The sequence below is a fragment of the Seriola dumerili genome, unplaced genomic scaffold (assembly GCF_002260705.1).
Source record: "Seriola dumerili isolate Sdu_G_001 unplaced genomic scaffold, Sdu_1.0 BDQW01001888.1, whole genome shotgun sequence".
In the NCBI taxonomy this organism is placed as follows: domain Eukaryota; kingdom Metazoa; phylum Chordata; class Actinopteri; order Carangiformes; family Carangidae; genus Seriola; species Seriola dumerili.
The window spans coordinates 891,771-904,103 of NW_019176143.1; the positions used below are offsets into that span (position 1 = coordinate 891,771).

The window sequence follows — 12,333 nt, forward strand, 5'->3', positions numbered from 1 at the left end:
CCCACCCTGCCTCTCGACTACAGTTTTATCAGGCAGAAAACTTCCTGAATGAGGTACTAACCACAACAACAGGGGCAGAGTTGCCTGTAGGACAAAACGACGGAACCATTTGTCGGTCGTTGTTGTTACATATTTTTTGTTACCGCTGTTTTATCACCAGGCTCGCGACACAGCTAGCGACATAGCTCTCGTTAGCTAAGGACGGAGTCGATCACCTGCTCTAAGCTGCTAATCTCATGTTAGCACGCTCCCTTTAGGTATTGCTCACTTATCCACCTCCTTGACATCGGCACTCTGCCTTTCCTCGACTCACTGGCACCTGTCTCACCGCAGGTAAGTGTCGTGCTATGAATGTCAACGCTCTCCATCACCGATATGTTTTTTTCCAGGTAGTTATAGGCGAAGTAACAAACTTGTCAGAGTTACAGTGGCTATGGCACTACAGCATCATCTGGCGAATGTTGTATTTTACATGAAGCTGCAAAAGGAACCTGTACTTGTCAAATAGAGAACTTTTTACTCACAGTTCTCTCAGTGGCTGCCATAACATTTCAGGTGGATGCAAGATAATGGTTCAAAATGAATACAACAGCAAAATAATGGCCTGTAAATGCCAGCCCTAGTCTGTTCAGTGTTTATGCAGTCAGCGAGCACTGTGTCCGTGTGGCTTTAAACTTATCTGGATTGTAAGGACACATGCAAAACAGTGGTTGCAGTGTTGCCGCCATTTACTGTTGTGACTAGTCTTTGGTAAAGTGCAGGTGTAACTAATAACGTTAATTAATGTTTCTCTTCTCTGCCATTAACCCTTTAGTACTGAAGCAGAATGCACAATACCAGACCCCTGTTGCATATTATTAAACTAATGTGATTAAGATTGTGTTACACTAGTGTTTGACAGTTTTATCAACCATATGCAAATACATAGCTACGAAAATAAGTCCTATACACAGAGAGTACTGTTACCTCTCCACTCTCCAGTCTTTACAGTCTCCTACATCTATGAGTGAAACCTTGGCCTTTGTTAAAGTGTTGTTTACACATTAATCTACAGAAAATGGACTAAAGCCTAATTGATGAATTGTGGTTTGACACAACCTTATATGAATTTTGGGAGTTACCCAAGATTGTACTAATTGCCTTTCCAAACTTATCCACAGCTATCCCAAAGTTATGTAATGTACTTTCACAAACATTGGATGTAAATTTATCCCCATGTTGAACAAAGAAAAAACTCTGTCTAAACTGAATCCCAAAAGTAATGAAGCACAGGAAAACAGTCTCCACAACAGAATGTTTAAATGAATTTATTAGAATCCAGCTGGATTAAAGTACATTTGTTTAATGTTTCTAGTATTACAGAAAAAGGACTCTATATTAATAGTTTATTGCGTCAATGTTTCGGGTATTTCTTTAATCCTGTGGCAGGGCGGTCTGTTACCATGTCAGTTAATGTCTCTCAGTTGTAGCTGTTGAGGACACTGACCAATCCTCAATTTATAATCCTAGTTAGCAATTGGTATTAAGAAACACTGGCACAATGGACGCAGTTATAACCATAATGTTTGTGCATTAGTGGGTGTCAAGGAGCAAAGTGAAGCCTCAACATAACTAAAGTGCCTTCCGATAGTTGGAGGTAAAAGGTAGGCTTCAGTTGTTGTCAGATCAGCAGGTGATGACTCATTGTAATTTTGAAAAGACACACTCCTGAACAGAGACTTGGTATGTAAATTAGTCTCCCTGCCCTCTAATAAATGATCTGTATGATGAGTAGAATGAAGAATGACGTCATTGTAGATCATGTGAAGGTAATAAACAGTGGTTGAAGAAGAACTGGTCCTGGAGGCGTCACATGTAGGCGGGTGTGTGTGAGTGACTGAGACACAACACAGGCCAGTGAAAGAGGATATCATTGATATTTTTCTCTTATTTTAACCATCAGGATTCACTGCTTCCTTATGAGAAGGCTGAGGTAAATATTCATATAATGTGGAGGCCAATGTTCTATATTTATCACAGTGACATTTTTACTGCAGCAGTAATATTGGAGAGGTTGTCCTTGTTCAGGTATGACTCATGCCAGTTTCTCACCATTGCACCCAGTGGAACAGTAAACTACACACTTTGCAGTGCGGCTGTTATGTGATGATCATGTCTGTGACTGAAAGGCTTTCTGGGAAGTAGTGCACATGGGATTTTATAACATGCAATGGATCGAATAGAGCTGGTGCACTTTTGGAAGCATTATAAAAAATGTATTTCTTGAATTTATTCCATTTTTGACTCACCAAAATTTATCTTCCCACTTTAATACAACATTTAAATACTTTTGCATTTAAAGGCATCTAAATACTGCAATACTTTTTTTTTAAATCCCTGACTCTGTCATTTCCATCCACCACCAACTATATCTCCCTGCTTGTTCACCTGTCTCGCCTTCTTCTTCAGGTCCTTGTCTGCTCCCATTCTGTCAGTCTCCGTGAGTGATTGAATGCGGCGAGACTGGCATCAGTAGACAAGCACACACACAGAGGGCCATTGATTGGTCAAGGATGACCATGGATGACATGAAGAATGAAGCCGACACCACCTCACTAGTCTCCATGGCTCTCTACACTGTGATGTATCCCGTCTTTAACCAGGTGAAGAATGCAGAGTTTCAGTTGAAGTAAAAACAATAAAAACTGAGTAAACAAGGCCAAGGTTTGCTGCATGAGAAAGAAATCTCGATGAGCCTTGTTGTAAATATTCAAGTGTAGCAGAAGGAGGTTGCAGTATTTGTCTAATGAAAATGCTGGTTGAGGATTGCAGTGAATAGGATTTTTTTTTTGCCAAGTTCAGGTCTGTGGTGTGCCAGGATAAAAATGCTAAATAAAGTGCTAACAAGGATATATGACAAACCTAGAGTAATGTGAAGTGACCAGACTGCTAGTGTCTTCTGAGTGTATGAGAAGTGTATATATATATATATATATACTGTGCTTGCAGGTTATGTTTTTCCTTAACTTACGCATATAGACTAGGTTTCTTGTGTTTCCATTATATCCATGAAGTTCAGTGGAGTGTGTATATTTAAGATCTCCTTCTTGTATATTTACCAGTTTTAAAAGGAAAAAGGTATTTATCTTTGCTAATTTTTGGCTTCAAAAACTGGAATTTTGAAAACAAAATCTGCAAATGTAAATGGTACACACCCAGACATGGCAAACTATAATTTACTCAGAGCTCAAAATAACACAGGAAGTGTCAAGAGGTGCTGTGCAAATGTTAAATCAAAACTGACAAGACAAAGAAAATCAATAGAGAATACTGTATGTGGTGGCGGCACAAACTTGAGAACACAACAATGGGCTTCATTTATCAAACAAATTACATTGCAGTTTGTACTGAAAACAATTTAAAACCGACATCTATGCTCTTTATGTAGCAAATCAATGGATAACACACACAGAGCACACACTTAAAGAGCAGGGCTATTTTATATTGTACCACCAGAACAGGAGTATTGTCTTTGAAAGCCTGACAAACACTAATTTTTTTCAACTTGAAATTTTTTTTACAGCCTCTGGGAGGCCTATGAGTTTGTGGCACTGACCATCTTCATTCCCCATCCCTCTCTCCCCTCATTTCTAGTCTGTCCACTCCTCAATAAAGACAAGAAATGCATAAAATTTAAATCGATTTTTCCACAAACATTTTTTGGTGAAGGTTGATCATGAAGAGATACTTAATTTTAACCCAACACGTGTTAGTCCATGGTGTGCAAACTGAACACTGTGAAGGGGAAGAAGTGACAAGCTCTGTAATATCAGAATATGAGCTCAGAGGAACTGAACAGAATACAGTGCAGTACACAGTCCAATACAATAACACAGTGTCCTCCTTTGATATTGTGGGTCGCCTGGCTTGTATGCACTGTCTGCAGAATTACTTTTCAGGACAGAGGAGAGTCTATGATAAGCGCTGAGCTGTTTGTGTTTGTGTGTATGTTACGGTTTGTGCTACTGGCTTATGTTTGTGTGTCTGTGTATTATGACTTGCAGTTGGAGCAAGTCAACTTATCGGCAGCGCAGACCTTGAGAGCAGCTTTTATAAAGGTTAGTTTGTTTACGTTTCATGGAATGAACAGTCTTCTTTCTTGTAATAACTGGGCCTATACCTTACTTTTTCAACAATTTCAGAACATCAACTTTCTGTTAAGTTGTAGATTAGATAAGTCCCATAGTTGACCAAAGCTGACTGTGATTACTATCAGTGCAACTTGTATGTTTGTGTGTCTGAAGGCAGAGAAGGAGAACCCAGGCCTGACCCAGGACATTGTTGTCAAAATACTGGAGAAGAAGAACTTAAAAATCAACTATAGTGAGTCTCTACTTCGCATGGCTGCGGACGATGTGCAAGGTATGATGCTGGGTGCTTGATTAATGTTGTGTGTGAAGAGTGAAGGAGGGAGACATTTGATGTGTTACATAGGAAAACCAGACAACTGTAACAACATGTAATTATGTCAAAAAGAAAGGCTTTGTAAACTGACAAACAGTAAGGATGCTTCAGCAGGCTGGATGATAACCACCTTAACCTAACTGGGGTTTCTGTTACTTTTTGTCTTATTACATGAGCTCAATTTCCCACTGGGGGGAGCTGTTTCTCCACAAATCGACTCATCTCCCTACTCTCAAATGTCCCTTCATTTCTGTCTGTAATTGAATTCCTTGTGCCGTGTACAGTGATTGATGGTAGTAATGAATTCACACTCGCATATACACACACAGTTTGGATGAATTTTAAATGCACCTCCTGCATGGCACATCCCAAATTCTACCTTAATACTGCCTTCGCTTAACAAACTAAACATTGCCATTTTAAAGGGTGTGCACACATATGCATGGTCATGTATTCATTTTATATGTTTGTCTGTAGACATGTGTTTTTCGCATGTGCTACGGTCATTTATTGCTTTATTTTTGTGTCACCTGCAGCTACAGTACATCCAGAACGTCTTCAGACCCTTTCAATTATTTCACATTTTATGATGTTGCAGCCTTATGCTAAAATATAAAAAGCAATCATTTTCATAAATCCACACTCAATACCCCATAATGACACAATGAAAACAGATTTTTAGAAATCTTTATAGAAAAATTCAGACCCTTTGCTATGATACTTGAATATTAGCTCAGATGCCTCCCATTTCTCTTCATCATCTTTGAGATGTTTCTTTTGGTTGATTGGACATGATTTGAAAGGCCCACACCTGTCTATATAAGGTCTGACAATGCACATCAGAGCAAAAACCAAGCCGTGAGGTAGAAGGAACTGCCTGCAGAGCTCAGAGACATTATTGTATCAAAGCACAGATCTGGAGAAGGCTACAAAGAAAATTTCTGCTGCATTGAATTTTCCTAAGAGCACAGTGGCCTCCATAATTCTTAAATGGAAGACGTTTGGAACAACCAGGACTCTTCGTAGAGCCGGCTGCTCGGCCAAACTGAGCAATCGAAGGAGGAGGGTTTTGGTAAGAGAGGTGACCAAAACCCTGATGGTCACTCTGGCTGAGCTCCAGATATCCTGTGTGGAGATGGGAGAAACTTCCATACTTATGTAATTGTGATATTTAAGAATTTTCTTTTTAATAAATTTGAAAATATTTCTAAAATTCTTTTGTTTTTACTTTGTCATTATGGATTATTGAAACTAGATGGGTGAGGAGAAAAAATACACTTTTTTTATTTTAGCATAAGGCTGCAACATAAAAATTGAAGGGGTCTGAACACTTTCTGAATGCACAGTATTTACGTGTGTTAACGTGCCTGTCACTGAGATCTGTATTTTTCTCTTCCTTTTGGTGTTTTCAGAGTTCATGATTGATAGACGAGAGCCAGAGTTCCAGGAGCTGAACGAGAGGGCCCGAGCTCTGAGACACATCCTCAGCACCATACCAGATGAGATCAATGACAGAGTAGGCTTCCTACAGACCATCAAGTAAGACAGCTCGGTGTGTGAATGTGAGTGTGTGTGCAATATACGCCAGGTTTATTTTTGCTTAAAAGTTTCAGTCAAACTTCCTGTATTATTTTTTCATCTTTAATATTAATTTGTAATTATTAATTGAATACACTGCCAGACGATGTCTCAAGGACTTTAACTAATCATTCCCATGGGTCAAATCTTTCTTTTTTTATTTATTTTTTTTTATAGTAAATTGCTTTGATACACTGTGTGTGTCTTCGTGATGAAGACCCTTGTTTCATAAAAACAAAAAACAAAATTCATTCATTCTATGAAGTGTAATGAGACAACCAGGAGTCAGCACAAGTTGAAAATCTTTCAATAGTTCATGGCGAGTTTTGAGGTTGTTACAAACACAGACTCACAGGCACAATCTACACACTTTTGCAATCAGTGCATACTTATGTTGCTAACCAGAGTGAATGTCTGTATTATGAGGACATTGGTTGTTTGACTGCACAAACAGACCCGTAGTTAAAGTCATGCGAATAATGTGAGTTGAAAATTCACTTTACTCTCTGTCTGCACACACCTTAAGAGCTGAAACACAAGATATGGTTTTGTTTTACTACAGCACCTTCACTTAGCAAAATAGTATGTGTTTGTGTGCAATAAACAGATTATCAGTAAAATGATAGAAGAAGAAGAAGAAGAAGAAGCAGCAAGAAGTAAATAACTGTGCTCAAATTAATCTCAATACATCCAGAGAGTGTTTGACATTCATTTGAGATTGTTGATCGTTTCTAACTGGTCATTTGTGCTGTGGTATATCAAGGAATGGTTTAGAAGAAGTATGAAATAATCCCAACTCATTGGTCCACTCACAAGCTTTCAACCGCATCTCACAGTTTTCATCAGCAATTGGAGCTGGGGTGTCGTCGCATGACCCAGGTTTAGAAATCAAATCATTAAAACATTAACAATTAATCAAAACATTAAAACAAACATGCATAGGTACTGAACTTAGTGTTAGTTATTTATATGTATGTGATGGAATAGCGAAGACAAACCTCCAAGGTTTTTTATCTTTGTCCACTGCACTATACACACACATGCACACACACACACACACTAGAGACGGTGGAGAGACGGTGGAGAGACAGTGAGAAACGTTTCATTTCCTTGGCTCACTCTGCCATTATTTTGATGGAATTCAATACTCTTAGTGAGTCACTGCTTAAGTTACTTACCCAGCGGACGGCTTAGAAAAAAAAATCAATTCAAATGGAATGCTACTAATTTAAGTTATGAAACGACAGATTTCAAGTGCATACAAGGAGAGAAAAGAAGTTGAAGGTGCAAGCAGTTTGTAACAACAGGGGAAGAAAGGCAGACAACGAGCAGGATCAAAGAACTGTTGTTTCAGGGTTATCACTGCCTGATAAAACCAGACAGATTTTGAGATATTGTTTTATTAACATGCACTTTATTTGTGTGTCATATCCACAGAGACATTGCCAGTGCCATAAAGGAGCTGCTAGACACAGTTAATACTGTCTTCAGGAAATACCAGTATCAGAACAGACGGGTAAGTAGATACATGAAGAGGGAAAAGTACATACACACAAACAGTCTCCGTGAAATAAGTGGAGCTGAAAGGCTGTCTGTATTTATTGGCTAGGCACTGGAACAGCAGAAGAAAGAGTTTGTGAAATACTCCAAGAGCTTCAGCGACACTCTCAAAACATACTTCAAAGACGGAAAGTATGACACTGTTTCTAGTTTTCTCTGTTCTTCTTCCTTTTCTCTCATCTGTTTTTCCTTTTCTCTCACACACACACACACACACACACACACGCACGCACACATGCACACATGCATACACACGCACGTATGCATACGCACACAATGTCACGATCATGTAAATGGTTGTTGTTTGATCACAGGCCAGCTTCTATCAAATTGCTACCATTGCTGAATAATTCCCTTGACCCATTTCCTGTGGATTCATGCTGGCTTGTATTCTCTGAAGCCTGACATTCTCCAATCCAGCCAGATCAAAATGTTTCCTGGATCAATCCTGATATTGTTGCCATGGTTCTCTGCTGTATGATTGACAAGTGCATCCTTGTGTCTATGTCACGGTTGTTTCCAGAGTGATAAACGTGTTTGTCAGCGCCAACCGGCTCATCCACCAAACCAACATGATACTGCAGGCCTTCAAGACGGTGGTGTAGCAGCCTGAGAAGACACACACACCGACAGACATTTTTATTTGAGAAAAGGTGATATGAGCCTGTGTAATTTGTAAAGACATTGTATTATTTTGGGCTGTATAATTTATAATTCTGTAGCTTTGAGGGTAGATCAGGTAGTTTGAGGTTCAAAGCAAATCAGGTTGACAGTAATTGCCAGGGATTTTTAACTCTCTTTTATGTTGTTCTTTTATCAGATTCTTAAGTCAATATTCCTCTATATATTTCTCTCTCTGTTCAGTACTGTGTAGGACTAAAAAAGTATAGGGGAATGTGATCATTTTTCATGTCCTCAAAAGTTTGGCAATTGCAAAAGTCTTAAAAAGTTACAATAAAAACAAGTGGCATTCAGTTTCCAAACACATTCCCACATTTTTGGGGTTTTCACTTCATTTCATTGTCATTTCTGGTTGTAAAAACACACACAGTGGTGTCTTCTACTTGGTACTAATATCTTGCCACTATCAGCATCCATCATTCTCAATTTAAATCTGTTATGTTCAGATCCTGTCAAGAAGTCAAGGTCTGGAGAAATGTTTGGGAATTTGAAATGGAGGCTGTGTTTGCTGTTTGCTGTCTGCTAGAGTGCGCTGCTTCATCCAGTGCATCATAAACACAACCCATCCAGGTGAGCAGTAACTCACCTGCTGTGCAGTCTGTCTTTTCACTTTAGTTACAGAAGTGTATGTGAAGTCTTCACATTCCCTGTATACTAACAATAGATAACCCAGTATATAAGGAATACATGGCTTGATCCAAGAGTTATTTGGGATGAGTTTATGTACTGGGATTGTGTGTGTACCCTGTCAGTTGTTTTTCCTGTAGGTCAGGGTTTGCAAAAAAAAGTTTAAGAAGTTTATAGACTTTTTTTCTTAATTATCTTGTGACCCTTCAGAAGGTGTACTGTATGTATTTAGACCAACATTCGCCTTGAAACGCTGGATTTATTGATTGCTATAGTATTGCTGATAGTATTGATTGCTGTTGTTGTAAAAGATCTACATACAGTAGAATGCATGGTGTTACACAAAGCTGTCACAGTTTTTGATCCGACTAGACATTTCAGAAATCACTGAGCAGCTTTTATTATAGACACCAGTTGCACCATTATCTCACACAGGAAGGTGCTGGGGCACAGCTACAACTGTACACACACCCCAGTGTTCGAGTTAGTCCCACTTCTAGTCTACATTAGGAGGTGGTTAAATGTCACTTTAATAGGTTTGTTTTAGGGACAGAGGGTACAGCACGAGAAGTTACACAACTTCACCACAAAAACTCCACTGAACATCTCAGACTGCCTAAATGTAATAAGACAATTATTTCCAGACAAATAGACATGATTATAGATGAACACAATGTTAAATTGATATTTAACAACTTATTTTTATTTTAATCCATGTGTCAAGGAATTTGAAGCAGCAAAATTGGAATAAGTCATTATTTTACACAAATATATTTGACTGAATGTATCATTTTACTTTTCTGTTGTCACTCTCTTTCTGATACTTTAATGTGCGATAGCCATGGCAGCGTTCCATCAGCCAAATGTTATTAAAATAGAAACCTGAAATTCAAAACAACCATTAAACAAAAAGTAATGAGACCTGAAATTCAAAACGACTATTAAACCAGAGTCATAAAGAGTGTGTTGAACAATCACATTTCTTTTTTCATTGCAAATAAAAGAGTTCCAATATTTGAGGAAGATTTTCAAAAGTGGGTCTCTTTTCAGATTTCCATTGTTGTATGAAAGTGCTTCATTTCCGCTCAGTTGCCCTTGCGTTCTGTTTTCTTTGATGGCACCTCTTTCCTCCCAAGTGCTAAGATCCGCACCAATTTTTTTCCCCATTCCAGCAACTTCATTCTTCTCCCCGTATAATAGTGGATTTTCCATGGTGGATTTGTGGTGGGCTATTTCGGGCTCTGTACTCGCTCCTACATGCACTGCTGTAATCCAATTGTGATAGTGTTAATTTCTAAAGCTTTATTATTGAAATTGCTGAGACCTAATTTTCTGATCCTGTCACTGTTGACGACCGCCATAATCAGCTAATTCAAGTTATTCCAGGCCATTAAGTCACACACAGGGATTGGTCGTGGTCACTGAAGCAGCGGGGAGGAAGGGAAATGATAACATCTATGTTGGGTGTGTAGCTTTGGGGTTGTATTCACGCCTGCAGTCACACATGCAATCTATTTGTTTCAGTTTTAACAAAACCCTAAGAGACTTTTTTTTTTTTTTTTTTTTTTTTACCTTTTTTTGGTGTGTGTGTGTGTGTGTGTGTGCGCGTGCGCATGCTTGCGTGTGCCTGCGTGTGTACACAGAGTGACCCACAGGATGCCTTCTCAAAGGCATTTGAATGACACTATAAAGCTCTGGTGGTGTGTGTTCTTATTTTTGTTCAGGTCCAGGTTCACATCAGTATTTTTTTAGTTGTTTCAATGCATGAACACTTTTATGAGTGGCAGTAGAATACTAATGTTCTCATGAATTGTGTCGCTGTAGCTATGGTATATGTGTGTGTGTGTGTGTGTGTGTGTGCAGGTTGTGTGTCTGTGTCAGGGACTAATTGTACCTCACACAGATTATGTTCTCTCCAGTGCCTAATCTGTGAATAGAAGTTTCTCTCACACACACACACACACACTCTCTCACACACACACACACACACATTGTGTTTCATACAGGGCCTGGACTCACAAACACAACTCTTTTTGACTACTTGGTTGCCAGGAAACTTAGCCTTAGAGTCTTTGAGAGTGAGGGATAATAAAAGAAAAGAATTGTGTGTGTGTGTGTGTGTGTGTGTGTGTGTGTGTGTGTGTGTGTGTGTGTGTGTGTGTTTGTGTGGGGCCTCCACCACTGTCTGGGCTACTGGGGGCAGTTAGTTAACTCTCTGCGGGTGTGTGTGCTGCAGCCAGGGCTGTTAGCATTGATTGCTTCTCAGACATCGCTGGCTTAGACAAACTTCTGGACACAAAGCTCGGGCTCTGGGAATCAGCTTAATCTCCTGCGGACAAGACCCAGCCAAGGCCAAGACAGACTAACCAGAGACTGAGGATTTGTTTGAACTGTCATACATTTTTTTTTTTTTTTTTTTTTAAATGGTGTGTTTCAGCACCTCAGATGCATAGGGACTCTGGGACAGTTTGCTGTGGACACCCATTGTTGACTGAAGGGATGAAATTGGATGTCTTGGTAAGTTTGAATGTGTTATTAACGGAGAAACTGTGTGTTCAGTTCTACTATATGGACTTTATGATTAAAAACCGGCTTGACTGAAGTGTGTACACACTGGCAGTCCTGTCAAGGTACAGCTAACTTGACAGTGATGTTGCCAGGCTAAGAGCCTGTCATTATCCAGTTACAGCCTGGTACTGAGGGGTTTTTTGGACAGTTTGACTGCAGTGGATGATACTCTGTCCAACTCTAATAAAACCCAGATAGAAATCCGGCAGTGACAGTTTCAAGAAGGCTGACTGAAACTTGAGGAAGGAGAGGGACAACACTGGTAAGTGGATATTGTTTTCCAGCAGGTGTGACAGCATTATATATATTTTTATTTTTCCATTGAGTTGTCTTGTAAAATGTACATGATTGAAAGCAGATTGAAACCAATGACAGGAGCACTGAAAAGTAATGCCTTTTTACTTCTGTTCAAAGAGCATTTATGGTGCATCATCTACAAATATGGGCCATGTTTTGTGTTAATTTTATTTAACTGTGCTTGTGTAATCATATAAAGACTTATGCCAGCTGCTTGCTGCAAAAGAAGCTAGGATTTAAAGTTATCACACTCATCAACAAAACATGAGCGAACTGCCCCCAAGGTTTCACCATTCTTTCTGTTTATTACAGTGGCATAAACAAATCTGTTGCAGCCTACTACTCATTGTCAGTGGTGAAAATAAAAGGTGGATAAACCATAATATCAAGATCACACTGCAGTTAATCACTGTTAAGAAAAAGATAACAGCTTCAGCAAAGCATTGATTTTTAGCTTTCATTACACAACCTGTCATCTAAATCTCAGCTCAGTGTGATGCCACTTCCAATGAATTTGTCTCATAAACGTTCATGTCGGGCTAAAAATTGAACTGAGGGTGTTTGCTGTCCTCCACTGCC

At 39.2% G+C, this 12,333-nt stretch overlaps 1 protein-coding gene across 2 annotated transcripts; it reads left to right on the forward strand.

Moving 5' to 3' along the window:
* The first annotated feature begins 1 nt into the window (after position 1).
* On the forward strand, positions 2 to 9,908 carry LOC111239113 (programmed cell death protein 10-like). 2 transcript variants are annotated; one of them, XM_022768909.1, is made up of 8 exons: positions 2 to 333; positions 2,449 to 2,642; positions 4,044 to 4,097; positions 4,284 to 4,401; positions 5,856 to 5,982; positions 7,459 to 7,537; positions 7,631 to 7,713; positions 8,105 to 9,908. In XM_022768909.1, the coding sequence occupies exons 2-8, from the start codon at positions 2,553 to 2,555 to the stop codon at positions 8,184 to 8,186; spliced, it is 633 nt and encodes a 210-aa protein (XP_022624630.1). In that variant the 5' UTR covers positions 2 to 333; positions 2,449 to 2,552; the 3' UTR covers positions 8,187 to 9,908. The 2 variants fall into 2 exon arrangements, with proteins under 2 accessions (XP_022624630.1, XP_022624631.1); XM_022768910.1 differs by lacking the exon at positions 2 to 333 and adding an exon at positions 1,940 to 1,972.
* Positions 9,909 to 12,333: the final 2,425 nt, after the last annotated feature.